Consider the following 15,074-nt stretch of genomic DNA (forward strand, 5'->3'; position numbering starts at 1 on the left):
TTACCTGAGACACTAACAGAGGAGGATATATCACATTGCAACAGTTCCATGTGGCATGCAAAAGAATGTTGAGTACAAAGACTGAACCTTTTTTCAGTCTAATTTATTAATTACCTATTACTACTGATCTAAGTGTGTAGCAGCTGTTTATTGTTCCTACAACAACATAAGTCATGTTTTAAATTCTCCATTGCAGTTATAATATCTGCACAGATTATTTAGCCAGTTACAAGTCTTACAATATGGATATAACATTCAAATAATGTTTCATAATATTGTTTTTAATTGTGTTTGATTGTTTCTGTTATCATAATAGAAAAAAGAAGAGGAAAAGAAGGAAGAGAAGCGTGTGGAGAAGAAAGTTGAAGAGAAACCAGAACCAGAAAAGGTAACTTGATATTTCATTGACAATAACGCAATGGGTGATCACTGAATTGTCACCACCTGTCTGGTACTGTATAAGTCATCATTTTACTATGTATACAACAGTGACAGCATTATAATAAGACACCACTAGCTGCTTTGTGGTATGGGCATCCACACTGCATTACATTTGACCTCCAATATTGGTACTGGGTATGGGCTTACATTTAATGTCCAGATCAATAGGATTTCAGGCTAGTGAATTTTGGACATTCAAGATGTTCAAAGTCTCTCCAATGTTCTGCAAACCAAGCTAATAAAATATGTGAGTGGTAATTTGGTACATTAAAAAAGATGGCTTCATAGTTCAGCAAATAGCGCAACACTGGAAGCTGCATAGACTGTGTAGGAAGACAGTACCACCATAAATCATTAATCCATGTTTCCCATAACACAAGTACTACCACTTGCTTTCGCAAATGACACTATGCACAATGCAACAAAGTAAAAAACTGTCAGCATTAAACATACAGATGCATATCCATGGTGTGGTGGAGCAAGAACAGACCTTTTGTTAGCAATCAAGCACCAATGAGTCACGTTTTCCTAACTAATTCAAATGAAGTGGTGATGGCATCATTTATGTCTGCTATAGCAACACCTTTGTAATGTATGGTCATCAGGGATATGGCATCAAGCTGATCATGGTAACATTGAGTGAACAGCTGACCCAAAGAGTCACAGAGCCTTTGCTATCATCTGTTATAATTCACGATTTCCCTGTGTTGATATCTGCTGTGCTGTAATCCCTCCATTACTTCTTTCTCAAATAATAATAAATTCTTTTAATTTGCCCATACACTCAATTGTTATTTAATTACTGACTGCTTAGTCATATCTTAGTATGCTACGGGTCTCCATGATGATTTTCCATGCTTAATTACATGGCTGCATTTACACATTGGTGACGTGGTCACAGTTCAGTAATCACTCATTATCATTCTCATTGGAAGACTGTACTTACGTTTTGTAATGAGAACTAAGATAAAATAAAAAAGGTTAGTTGTTGTGGCACTAGCAAAATGGATGGAATTCATATATTACATTTACAAATTGCTCGTAAGGGATCTTATAATCATTTATCAATTGAGGTAAAATTCTGCTTGTTTCAAGATCTTGCAATGTCCTATGATGGTGTTTGTCAAGTGTGGTGCAGTATCAGAAAGATAGAATGGGTCCAGTCTTGATCTTTATTTTCAACATTGTTTCCCACCAAGTTTCAGAAAGCTTGCTGTCCTTCAGCAGTTGTTTGATCTTTATTGCCTGATCCAAAATATTCCAGATATCACAATCAACTCTTTAGTCTTGTAAATAAACTTCATATTAGTGCACACTCCACAGCAGAGTGAAAATTTCATTCTGGAAACATCCCCAGGCTGTAGCTATCCCATGTCTCCGCTATATCCTTTCTTACAGGAGTGCTAGTCTTGCAAGTTTTGCAGGAGAGCTTCTGTGAAGTTTGGAATGTAGGAGATTAAATACTGGTGGAAGTAAGCTGTGAGAGCAGGTCTTGGTCATGCTTGGATAGCTCAGTCAGTAGAGCACTTGGGTGCAAAAGGCAAAAGTCCCAAGTTTGAGTCTCGGTCTGGCACACAGTTTTAATCTGTCAGGAAGTTTCATATCGTCACACACTCTGCTTCAGAGTGAAAATTTCAGTCTGGAATAACCGTATTTCCTTTTGAATTCATACTATGAAAATTGAGGTTACTAAACACTTTAAAGTATTTGCATTTCTATTTAAATAGTACTATTTGAGATATAAGAAAATAGGGAGACTATATACATGAAAAAAAATTTCATTTGGATGATGTATTTTGGAACTTTTGAAAACAAAGTGTCCCATATTTTGTTACAAAGTCAGTAAGATCCTTGGCTAAAACCATACAGACTGATATAAAGTCTGAGTGAGAACTATTTAAAAGATTCTGAGTCTAACTTTTTACAGCAAGTGGTTTTGATCTGCAGTATTGCAAACACCAAGAAAGTTTTAGTGATTATGCTTTAAATGTTCCAGTTACTTTCAGTCTCTAAATAATTCTTCATTATAGCACTTTAACTCCGTGTCTGTAATGCAGATGCTGCAATAATGAAGAGCTCTTTAATGAAAAATATGTAATCTCTGATCTAATCTCTGGAAGTGTAAGAATTCTTTGGGATTTAAATTATATCATTATGAATCCTGAAACAGTCCAAGCCAATTTTTATGTATTTTACATTTATTTCTGGTGACCGGTTTGGTTAAACCATTTTCAACAAAATTCGTAATGAGACGTTAGTGGGCTCTTTGCATTTGGGTTAAAAAAAGATTTCACCAAAATCAGTCACCAGAAATAAATTTAAAAAAAAGGCTTGGACTGTTTTAAGATTCATTTTTGATAATCAGTTGCTTAATTTCCATAAACACTGAGTCAAAAAGTATATCAAAATTACTTAATAAACAAGTGATACTATTTTACAATTATATTCATTGTTGTCTTTAGAAAGTGGAGGAAAAAGTTGAGAAAAAGAAAGAACAGAAAGTGCCAGAAAAGAAGGCTGAGGCAATAAAGAAAGTGGAGCCACAGAAGGTAATTCAATATTAAGCTCCAGTTTCTGTTCAATTTTGTGCGTAATAAATACTTTTTCCTTAAATGCAACAAATCAACAGATTTTAATAAAGTGCTTTACAGCAGTAACTCAATTCTTCTTACTGCTACTGTCGCTCCAGTGTGAAAATTAATATTTGAGTTACCTTTCTGCTTGTTATTCTGAGGGGCTATTGGTCACGGTTTCTGTTTGTTTCTTTCTTCTTTTTAAAAGGTTGATATAATCTTGACAACACTTCATGCTTCTTTCTGCATTCACCTAGATCAAGCTCTGCATTTCCTCTCTCTGATTCATATTTCTGATATTATGTTCTGTACATTATTTTTAAATATTTTTGCTTGGGATATTCTTTGAATGCTTTAAAATTCTTGTAAGTATAGTTGTTTCATGTAGTATGCAGTTGTTTCATATACCTTATGTTCAAAATATGTTTTAAAGAATAAGTTTGTCTCATTTTATTAGATCAGAGTAATATCTTTCTAACATGACATTTTCAGTCCCAGTTTATTTTCAGAAATCTGAACCCTGTCAAAAGTCACATAATACTTTCCTTTGGTTATAAGACATAGTACAGAACAAAGTTCATGTCCTCCATTATATAACGTCACAAAGAGTGATGGTATTTCCTCTATTGCATTAAATATGTGCTGTATTGGTACAATAATCAAAACACAATCCTCTATTCTGAGGTTTTGTTGTATATCTATTGACCTTTACATCATTAGAACACTAAACCCCAACTCTCCTTCCTTTTATAAGAGATCAGGATCAAATTCATTTGGAAAAATAATTATTACTACAAATGTTATCACATTTTTGAGTATTTATCTAAACTATGTCAAAAAATAAAGTAGTTATTACATTGACCTTTACCAATAGTCCAGGCAGACATTTAGAAATCTATTAGCAGATTGACTTTTCATAGTCAGATATTCATTTTCTTAGAGCTTCTTCATGGAAAATTATTTGTGTCAAGAAGAAGAAAAGAGAAATGGGTTGTTTCAAGTCACTCCTTCTGCCTCTCTCCAGATCTGTATTCCTGATTCATGCCATCACTATGTTAACTTTTCCAGATTTCTCCAGTTTTTCTGTTTGTCACTGTGCCTGTTTAATGAAACAGAAATGAACATCTGTTACTGAAAGCTAGAGTGCCTATCAACTTCCTGTGTGTTAGTACTTTCACTACTTTCCCTACTTGTTGATGAGAAGAACAGTCTTTATTTATCTTTAACCAAGTTTAAACCACAATTTCACATTAGCTGTTATATTTATTTGTGGCTAGAACAAAAATAAATTTTCTACATGTTTAATGTTCTGACTAGCCCTTCTTACTGTTACAACACTTTGAAACCTGGCTTGAGAAACTAGCTATCTTTGCTTTTATTTTTTGCCTGACAAAATTACTCCATAGTTAAATACTCTTTCAAATTATGTGTGGCCATCAATTAACATGATGATTTAATTTAGAACATTTGTGCCCTATATAACAGCTGCTTTTATTTTTCCATACTAAAGTAATTTGCAACAGATGTGCAACACGTATCGTAAGGAACCAAACAATAAGTTGATACTGTGTGTGTGTGTGTGTGTGTGTGTGTGTGTGTGTGTGTGTGTGTGTGTGTGTGTGTGTGAGGGTGTGTGCGCATGCTATTCATTGTAAATTAAGTTATATAGTTTTTAACAGCACTTGAAAGTTAATGAGATGAGTAAAGTGTTATGATGCTTGTTGAAGTTTGCTGTGAAACTTTAATGGAAAAAAATAGCAGGAATGCCCTAAAAGACTTCTAAGGATGTGACTATAATAATGTTTACAAGGAATTGGATGTAATACTGCACTGGATCACAATCTTTGTCTTTATTTGTGCAATATTGTGCACCTTTCATGTGAAAAGTTTTGCTGTAAACTTTAACAAACTTTATATCAATGTGCTTTTCATAAGTGTTCTGTTTACAAAAACCCATTGGGCTTAAAAGTTTTGTAAAACCTTGGTTTTGTGTCTTAAAGTAGTTACAAAATATTAGGTATACCTAAGTTACAGGGAGGTCCTTTATATGGAACTCATATTCATAAGTGAAGGTAATTTTGAAATTCACAGATAAACATGGCATCATGGCAACAATATCCACACTAAACCAGGGTGCCACAACACAGAAATGAGACATGCATGACACTATTACAATACTGCTTAGTTTGCCTGCTACAGTCCGTACAGGCAAATATTGTGTGCATCATTATAAGTGTTAGTTGTATGCATTTAACACATGATATCTGATTTGTAGGGAAGCAGAAAGGCATAGTAAACACATTTGGATTATATTATGTATGAGTGAATCACTGACAGATAAATGGCTTCCCACAATCATTGCCTCTCTATCTTTGTGATGAATATCATTCTTCACTTGCAACTGACTTTGTAGTTGGGCATATGAAGCTTGTGAGATGTATCCTCCTTATAGCCAAACACATATTTGATTCTCTTATTTGTTTGGTAGAACAACTTAACGCCCACACAAATAAAAACTTTTCCCATACATTTGCAGACTCCTTACACACATGGTAAGAGATTGTTTAGGCTTTATTTTGCATTACCAAAATGTGGTGTATAGTTCTAGTCTCATTGGCTCTGAAAGTAGATGATAGTGTCTGCAATTCTGCCTTCAAATGTCGTATGACAACTGACTCAGTGTGCCCTCTTTTTCAACATGTGCAGTGTAGAATTCTTCTGGTGAGGGTGATGGTGAGATGTGCATGGCAAGGGTGATGGTGAGATGTGGAGTACTGGTACCTGTCAGTAGTGGTGTGTTTCCAGTAAACTCTGTGGCATTGTTAGCCAGTCAGGCTTTTTGTACACATTCACATTGAGAACAAGAAAATGTGATTATGTTGGTAGTTATTTAGTTCCACTTCACCATTGGGCAGATGACAAAGATATTATCTGTATACTGAAAACAACATTATGGTACTGTTATGCAGTCTGAATATCACAATAAAGGTGCCTGCTGTAACTGATGATAGTAGGGATCTCACAACTACACCATCAATCTCTTCATGGAACTATCCTTTCCACTTGAGGTGTATAGTTGCAAGACAATAATGCTTGTGCTTACAAATGTCAGGTGCCATACATCCCTGTAAAATACTGATGCTTTTTCACTTGTAAGTTCAATAATAACAGGTTTTAAATTGAAAAATCACAGCAGGGATGCCTCTCGAGTTAATAAATGTACTTTGCAGTAATATATAAAATCTCATTCAGTTCCATCGAAAACTGTTGCAAGTGACAGTGGAATAATGTGTGAGACTTCAGGAATGTTACTGGCAGAAGTAAAGCTGTGAGTACCGGGCGTGAGTCGTGCTTCGGTAGCTCAGTTGGTAGAGCACTTGCCCGTGAAAGGCAAAGGTCCCGAGTTTGAGTCTTGGTCGGGCACACAGTTTTAATCTGCCAGGAAGTTTCATATCAGAGCACACTCCGCTGCAGAGTGAAAATCTCATTCAGGAATTTTACTATTCAACCATCAATTCCATCATGTGCTCCATTTTAACAAATTTATCAACAAGTGCTTCTTGATGTGCAGAACAATGAACCCCATCTGTCAATCACTGTAATTTTTTGCTCTTTTGTTGTCAACTAAATTTTTAAATCTTTCTGCACAGTGTTGTAAAATCATTTCATAGCAAATTTGTGGTACCTGTTGATTATGTGACTGCTCCTTCACCCCTCTCTTCTGCCACTCCTATTCAATTGCAAAGGTCTTTGATGACAGATCACTAGACTACCTGTTTTTGTGCAACCAGCCACTGAACCTATGAACATCTTCCATAGCCTGAAGTGGATTATTCCACTGTCAGTTGCAACAGTTTTCGATGGAACTGAATGAGATGTATAGAGATTTTATATATTATTACAAAGTACATTGATAATTGAATTTACAAGTGAAAACAGAGTGCAGAAACTAAAGTTAGAACATCCAGAATGGATTGCAGACCTCACATTTTATGTTACTTGTGTGCACACTGCCCACAGTAAGACACTACAAGATGCAAAACAACATATTTATGATTTGATGGGGATGCATTTAAAAAGAAAATCACATTGTAGAAGGGATAAATTGTGACAAAAATACATTCCAGTTCCCTAAGCTCACTGGCTTTAAAAAAATATGGGAGTTTCAAAGAATTCATTATGGCCTTTAAAAAATTACAAGGATAATTTTCTATACATTTTGAGGCCATTTCCAGTCTTATTTTCGAGCTGTTTTTGAGACTGTTTGCCATTTCAGTTGAAAGTGTCCGTGTGCATGTGCAGATCGCATGATTGATTGATCTGCAGTGTAATTTCAATGTTTACCTTGGTTTCTTCAGGTAGAGTTTCCAGGCCTCCATAAGGAGGTTGCAAAAGTGCTACAATATTTCAATTAATAGATATGTGTGAAAGATGTTTTTTTCAGTTATGAAACTAAATAAGTCACTGCTATGTGGTAACTTGAATGCAAATATCTGTGAAATTGTCTGTGTCTGTCCATATGCTGACAGTTTGTACCAGATAAAAATTGTGCCTTCAGCATGCCAAAAGTAATTAAATAATACTGAACATTTCTTTCATTTGTGATCTATATTGTTGAGAAATATTAAATATGAAACCAAATCATATGCAGTGTGACTGCATTGCCATCTAAATATGGCATGTTTGGGTTTTCTCCCTCTTCCCCCTCCTCAAGCCCTGACAGCATGGCATGGCAGTGGGGGAAGGGTGCAGCCAGTCTGAGCACTATGGCACATGAGCCAGGGAATGGCTTGCCAGTTGAATTCTTGGCTGCCCCTGCTCTACAGGGTGTCAGCCCCCTCTCCACCTAACCCTATCCAGTCATCTAACCAATAATCAAGTTCTTTAACATTTTTGACGTTATTGTGACTTCTAACTGTGGAAGGTTTTTACACCTGCATCCAATTGTATAAAGCAGCCTCAATCTCAACAGGTTGATACCCTACAGATCTCCATATTTGGCCACCATGACACAACTCAGAAAAATTGGGTTTGACCCTGTAGCCATTAGCTGACACACTGAGCGAGGTGGCGCAGTGGTTAGCACACTGGACTCGCATCCGGGAGGACGACGGTTCAATCCCATCTCCAGCCATCCTGATTTAGGTTTTCCATGATTTCCCTAAATCGTTTCAGGCAAATGCTGGGATGGTTCCTTTGAAAGGGCACGGCCGATTTCCTTCCCAATCCTTCCCTAAACCGAGCTTGCGCTCCGTCTCTAATGACCTCGTTGTCGATGGGACGTTAAACACTAACCACCACCACCACCATTAGCTGACAGATTTTGAAACCTGCTGGTCAAAGCCAACAGGCATGTGGAGCAGTGCTGCCGCAATAGTCTCCAATTTCCCATGAGAAAAGCACAGGATCCTTACACTAATAGGTGGGTCTCCACTTACCACTTCTATCCACTTTCTAGCCCAGGTTCCCCCTTGCCAGAAAAAGCCAAGAATCTCACCTCATAGATCCAAACCAACACCAAAGCTTTCCAGGCCAAGCAGAAAAGACAAATCAGGTAATCTCACATTGTCTGCCTTCTCGCAGTTTACACCCTGTGTACATAATTGGCTGCTTGACCTTGGACTGTTGGGACAAAACGGTTGATCCCTCACCTGTCCAGCACATAGGGGGTATACATGCCCTGTTCATCAAATGGTTTTGGAATAAATGATGCAGAGAAAGCAGTTGGATGCTAAGTTTCCACCAATTACTTCAGGGCCTCTTAGTCCAGAGCCAATTATTGAGGCTTGAAGCGACATCCTAATTCGTGGTCAACCATCTAGGTGCAAGCACCCAATGGTGTCTGTAATCGGACACTTGTGCCATACTGGGTTGCACAAGGTAATACTCTCACCACACTCTTGTATGCTTGAACTGGGACAGAAGGATTCCCTGATGTTGCTCTGATGTACATTGGAATTGCATAAGCATATCTAGGAGCATACACAGCTCTAACTAGAAATCTAGACCCAGTGATGTTTTTGACAACTGATAACTGGAGATGGCGAAATATCATTATATAATCTCTGAAGTGACATTGACCTTGTAGTAAACCTGATGTTGAAGACATCTTGCAACAATGGTCAAAACACTGGGCTATATAATGACATGATGATGTCACATACCTTGAAAAGTTTTATTGTTTTAGATGCTGTGTTTTGTTACATCTATCTCTAAGATCCCTTAAATTATGGCTATGAATGTTCATTTGTGAGGATATGCCAGGTTCAAGATATTTACTGTAATGTTGGACAAATCCCACATGCCATATAATTTGAGAAGTACACAAACAGATAATTATGTATGCAATGAAAGGACATTTAATTATAATTGCGTATGTGAGTAGTGAAATGAGATTTAATAATATTTCTGTGTATATGTTCAATAGACTTTCTGTTTGAAGATCAGTTTTCAGTTCTTATATTTATCTGTTGAGTACTAAATATATTGCATTGAAAGGTTAAAGTGCTGGTGAATTTGTTACATACCAGTACATTACCACAAGAGTTGCTTCTTAAGTGTAGGCCTCAGGTGTATTATTAAATTTTTTTTCTAGCATTTATGTGATGCAGGCAACCATATTGTCAGACACATTGCTTTTACTGACCTATGACTTTTATAGTCATCCCAGTATGTAACCATTGCCTGCATAAACCCTCAACATAACTGTAATTAAAAAAAAAAGACAAGGTGGGTAATGAAAAGTAATATATTCTTCAGTCAGTAAATAGAGGAAATACATTGTTCAGAATACACTGTATTATATCAGTTTCCTGATACTTACAAACCATACCAAAAGATAGTAAAATATAGTGTGTTGCTAATTAATACTTTTAGTTCTTTTTAAAATTTATGGAGTTCTGAAATTATTTTTACTGAGTTTGGCCATAAAGCAATGAAACTCTCTGGCAGAGCAATTTGTGTGTGTGTGTGTGTGTGTGTGTGTATATATGTGGAAGGGGGGGGGGGGGTTCAGAGCTAATCAGTGCACTGTGCAGCAGTTATGTCTAGACTCTGACACAGTGAAGATCATGACTCGTGCAGAAGCTGGTTTTAAGTTTTGGGCATAGCAGAAAACGTGAAAAATGGAGCATTCACTGGAGCAGCACTATGCAATTAAATTGTGCTTTCACCTGGGCGAAACTGCTTCCAACACATTTTCTTTGGTTAAGGAGGCTTGCAAAGATGAATGCCTGTCAAGGACCCAGGCTGTACAGGAGTTCGAGAACAGACAGCATTTGTTAAAGACACGGAGCAATCTGGATGATGTGCAACGTGTGGTTTGGACAAAAATGTGGCCAAAATTGGGAAAAAAATACAAGACTTTGAACTTTTAGGACAAACTGCCAATGACGTTTTGTACAAAGAAGTCCTTGCACAGCTCCACAGAGTCTTTAAATGGAAATGACCGGAGCTTGCTGATTGCTGGAAATTCCACCACAACAATGCTCCACCACCTTTGTTGTGACTGCCTGCCTGGGCCAGAAAGGGGTTGCAACCTTGCAGCAGCCACCGTAGAGCCCAAATATGAGTGCACCAGACTTTTTTCTTTTCCCAAGGCTCAAGAGAAGCCTGAAAGGTCACCATTTCAGTGATTTTCCTGCCATCCACAGGCAGTCACAGAGTCTCTGAAAGAGGTGACACCAACTGACTTCTGTCGAGCCTTTGCAGTTTGGGAATCACATTGAAAGCAGTGTATTGATACTCAAGGAGACTATTTTGAAAAATTTTAACAATATGTACTGTTTGGATCAATATATATAACTTTTTTTTTATTTTTTTTATTTTTTTTTATTTTTATTTTTTTTTTTTTTTTAATTTTTTATTACCAGACCCAGTCTCACTACTTTACAGACAAACCCTGTATTTCCTTAGGAAATGCACTAAAAAGATTTTTCACCTAATACAATGCACTTTTTTGATACATAGCTTTTCTGTGTTTGTTTATGAAAATTGTCAATATTTCTTGTTTCCAAGCTATGTAATTGACCATTTATAAATATAGAAAAATGCTGAGGTCATTATTTTTTTGAAAATATACGTACGTGATTCTCTCGGTGTGACCCATCTGATGATTCTTATTTCTCTTCTTTGAAGTATATATGAGTCTTTAGCCAGACTGATATTCCACCAAAACACTGTTCCCTATCATAATATCCTATGCATGAATGCAAAATAGTACACAACGCTGTATCAGTACTACAGAAATATTTAAGCGTTCTTAAAACATAACAATACAGACATAATTTTTGTTGTTTAACAATTACGTACATTTCTCCAGCCTTAAATGTTCACCCAACCACATTTTTCAAAATTTTAATGTGAGTTGTTTGCCAGATCTGAACACTGCCCAAGGTTTACTGTTAAATTGGTTCCTAGTTTGTTCATCATATGGCTGAAGTTAATCCTTTTTTCATTTACAATCAGTCTGTTGTGCCTAAGCCATTGTTTGCTTCTTCTGTTGCCACTGTGACACTTTCCTATAAGTCAGATTCATTCATTTCCTGTTAAACAGACTGGTGTCATCTGCAAACAATATTGTACTTGCTGCTGATATAGAGCTTGGCATGTCATTTGTAAATATATGGCTTTCCATTAAAATTGCAACACCATGGCATGCAACTTGGATACACAGTAGATTAGCATTTCAGCACAATTGCACAAAGTAGGGAAGGATAATGCCATCTACATTCTGTATATAAGGAAAAATTACGCAGCAGGTATCTTGTGCAAAAATAACATTTGAATGTTGTTTGTTTGCAAGAAGATCATGATAATCCTTATGTAAGAATGAGAAAGTCTACCAGCATGCCAGAATTTGACAGCAGCAGGATCGTTGCCTGTGTTGATTGCTGTTTGTTGTTCCACAATAATGCTGCTTGTATTGGTTGGTCCTATTACTGTCATGTGAATATGCAATTAATAGGTACAGGAGGAACATACTCATTGCCATGCTTAACCTTAGCAACCCCGCAGGACTAGCACTCAACCATGTAGGATTATGCAGACTTGCCACATACCCTGAGTCAGGAAAGCTGGTTTAGAAAAAATATCTGAATGGTGCAAAAAGTGGCAGTTGACCCTAAATAACAGAAAGTGTGAGGCCATCCACATGAGTGCTAAAAAGAACTCGTTAAACTTCAGTTACACGATAAATCAGTCTAATCTAAAGGCCGTAAATTCAACTAAATACCTAGGTATTACAATTACGAGCAACTTAAGTTGGAAAGAACACACAGAAAATATTGTGGGCAAGGCTAACCAATAGCATATAGCATGACAAGTATGCATACAGACAGTGCAGTGGTGCCTGGAGCACTAGGAGCTGTCTGCTCGGCAACCATTGTTATGGCTTCCCTTGATGTGGCATCAAATTGAGGCTCGCTGAGAGTAGTGCACTCAATGATCCAATGGATGTCCAGCACATCAGAGTCCTCCGATCGGTCCTCATCAGTGGCAAACCCAGTTACTGCTTGCACTGAGGCCGACCCCTCACCTGTGGTCGAGTGGGAGGTCGCCCCAGGGCGAAGCAGCCGGCGAAAGACTTCCCAGGCGGCCGCACGTAAGGTCTCCCTGGTTTGTCTGACAAACAGGTTCCAGGTGCTGTCTGTGGCTGACACTGTCACTGAGCCATATGCTGTCGCCTGTCTTGTTTCAGAGGAAACCACTCAGCCGGCAAGATCCGGGCAATCGCGGAGGGTGGAATTATTGGCAGTTGGGAGCTCCAATGCTAGGCCCATTATGGGGACCCTTAGGGACCTGACTCACAAGGAGGGTAAGAAAACCAATGTGCGCTCCGTGTGCATACCGGCTGGAGTCATTCCAGATGTGGAAAGTGTCCTCCCGGATACCATGAGGAGCACAGGGTGCAGCCAACTGCAGGTGGTTGCTCATGTCAGTGCCAATGATGTGTGTCACTTTGGATCAGAAGATATTCTCTCTGGTTTCGAGCAGCTAACAGAAGTGGTGAAGGCTGCCAGTCTTCCTTGCAAGATGAAAGCAGAGCTGCCCATTTGTAGCATAGTCGACAGGACCGATTGTGGACCTCTGGCACAGAGCTGAGTGGTGGGTCTGAATCGGAGGCTCAGATGGTTCTGCGACCGTGTAGGCTGCAGATTCCTTACACAGTTGCTGAAAGGTTCAAAGAAGACTCGAGTTTGATTTCAAACACGTACCCAACTCATAAAATAATAGTTGGTGGTAACTTTAATTTACCCTCGATATGTTGGCAAAAATACATGTTTAATTCCGGAGGTACACATAAAATATCATCTGAAATTGTGCTAAACGCATTCTCTGAAAATTATTTCGAGCAGTTAGTTCATGAGCCCATGCGAATAGTAAACAGTTGTGATAACACATTTGACCTGTTAGCAATCAATAATCCTGAGTTAATAACAAGCGAGACTGAATATTGTAATCCCCAAATCCTCGAAAAATAAGCGAAAAATATACCTATTCAAAAAAGCAGATTAAAATTCACTTGACGCCTTCCTGAAAGACAATCTCCACTAATTCCAAATTAATAATATAAGTGTAGACCAGATGTGGGTTAAATTCAAAGAAATAGTATTGGCAGCAGTTGGGAGATTTATACCAAATACGACAGAGCTGATCCTCCTTGGTACACAAAACGGGGTTATAACACTGTTGCAGAAACAACAAAAGAAACATGTCAAATTTAAACAGACGCAAAATCCCCAATATTGGTGATCCTTTACAGAAGCTCGAAATCTGGTGCAGAGTTCAATGCAAGATGCTTATAACAGTTTCCACAACGAAACTTTGTCTTGAAACCTGGCAGAAAATCCAAAGAGATTCTGGTTGTATGTGTAGTATGTTAGTGGCAAGAAACAATCAATGCCTTCTCTGCACTATAACAATGGAGATACTATTGAAGACAGTGCTGCCAAAGCAGAGTTACTAAACACAGCCTTCCAAAATGCCTTCACAAAAGAAGACGAAGTAAATATTTCAGAACTCGAATCGAGAACAGCTGCCAACATGAGTAATGTAGAAGTAAATATCCTCGGAGTAGTGAAGCAATCAAATCACTTAATACAAGCAAGCCTTCTGGTCCAGGCAATTAGGTTCCTTTCCGAGTATGCTGATGCATTAGCTCCATACTTAACAATCATATACAACCGTTCGCTTGACGAAAGATCCGTACCCAAAGACAGGTCACACCTATATTCCAGAAAGGTAGTATGGGTAATCCAATAAATTACAGGCCCATATCATTAACGTCGAAATGCAGCAGGATTTTAGAATATATATTGTGTTCGAACAATATGAATTACCTAGAAGGAAACGGTCTATTGACACAGTCAACATGGGTTTAGAAAACATCGTTCCTGTGAAACCCAACTAGCTCTTTATTCACATGAAGTGCTGAGTGCTATTGACAAGGGATTTCAGATCGATTCCGTATTCCTGGATTTCCGGAAGGCTTTTGACACTGTACCACACAAGCGGCTCATAGTGAAATTGCGTGCGTATGGAATATCGTCTCAGTTATGTGACTGGATTTGTGATTTTCTGTCAGAGAGGTCACAGTTCGTAGTAATTGACGGAAAGTCATCGAGTAAAACAGAAGTGATTTCAGGTGTTCCCCAAGGTAGTGTTATAAGCCCTTTGCTGTTCCTTATCTATGTAAACAATTTGGGGGACAATCTGAGCAACCGTCTTCGGTTGTTTGCAGATGACACTGTCCTTTATCGACTAATAAAGTCATCAGAAGATCAAAACAAACTGCAAAATGGTTTAGAAAAAATATCTGAATGGTGCGAAAAGTGGCAGTTGACCCTAAATAACGAAAAGTGTGAGGCCATCCACATGAGTGCTAAAAAGAACTCGTTAAACTTCAGTTACACGATAAATCAGTCTAATCTAAAGGCCGTAAATTCAACTAAATACCTAGGTATTACAATTACGAACAACTTAAGTTGGAAACAACACATAGAAAATATTGTGGGTAAGGCTAACCAAAGGCTGTGTTTTATTGGCAGGACACTTAGAAAA

At 37.8% G+C, this 15,074-nt stretch overlaps 1 protein-coding gene across 34 annotated transcripts in view; it reads left to right on the forward strand.

Moving 5' to 3' along the window:
• Positions 1-15,074, forward strand: part of LOC126470085 (twitchin) — a 515,873-nt gene that overhangs the window by 135,781 nt on the left and 365,018 nt on the right. For 26 of the 34 annotated variants that reach the window (XM_050097601.1, XM_050097605.1, XM_050097618.1 and 23 more), the window contains 2 exons: positions 317-388; positions 2,904-2,990. In XM_050097601.1, the coding sequence (XP_049953558.1) occupies positions 317-388; positions 2,904-2,990 (159 nt within the window). The remainder of the gene's footprint in view (positions 1-316; positions 389-2,903; positions 2,991-15,074) is intronic. The other 8 variants (XM_050097610.1, XM_050097629.1, XM_050097617.1 and 5 more) reach the window with 1 other exon arrangement.

The sequence above is a fragment of the Schistocerca serialis genome, chromosome 3, assembly GCF_023864345.2.
Source record: "Schistocerca serialis cubense isolate TAMUIC-IGC-003099 chromosome 3, iqSchSeri2.2, whole genome shotgun sequence".
Classification (NCBI taxonomy): Eukaryota; Metazoa; Arthropoda; class Insecta; order Orthoptera; family Acrididae; genus Schistocerca; species Schistocerca serialis.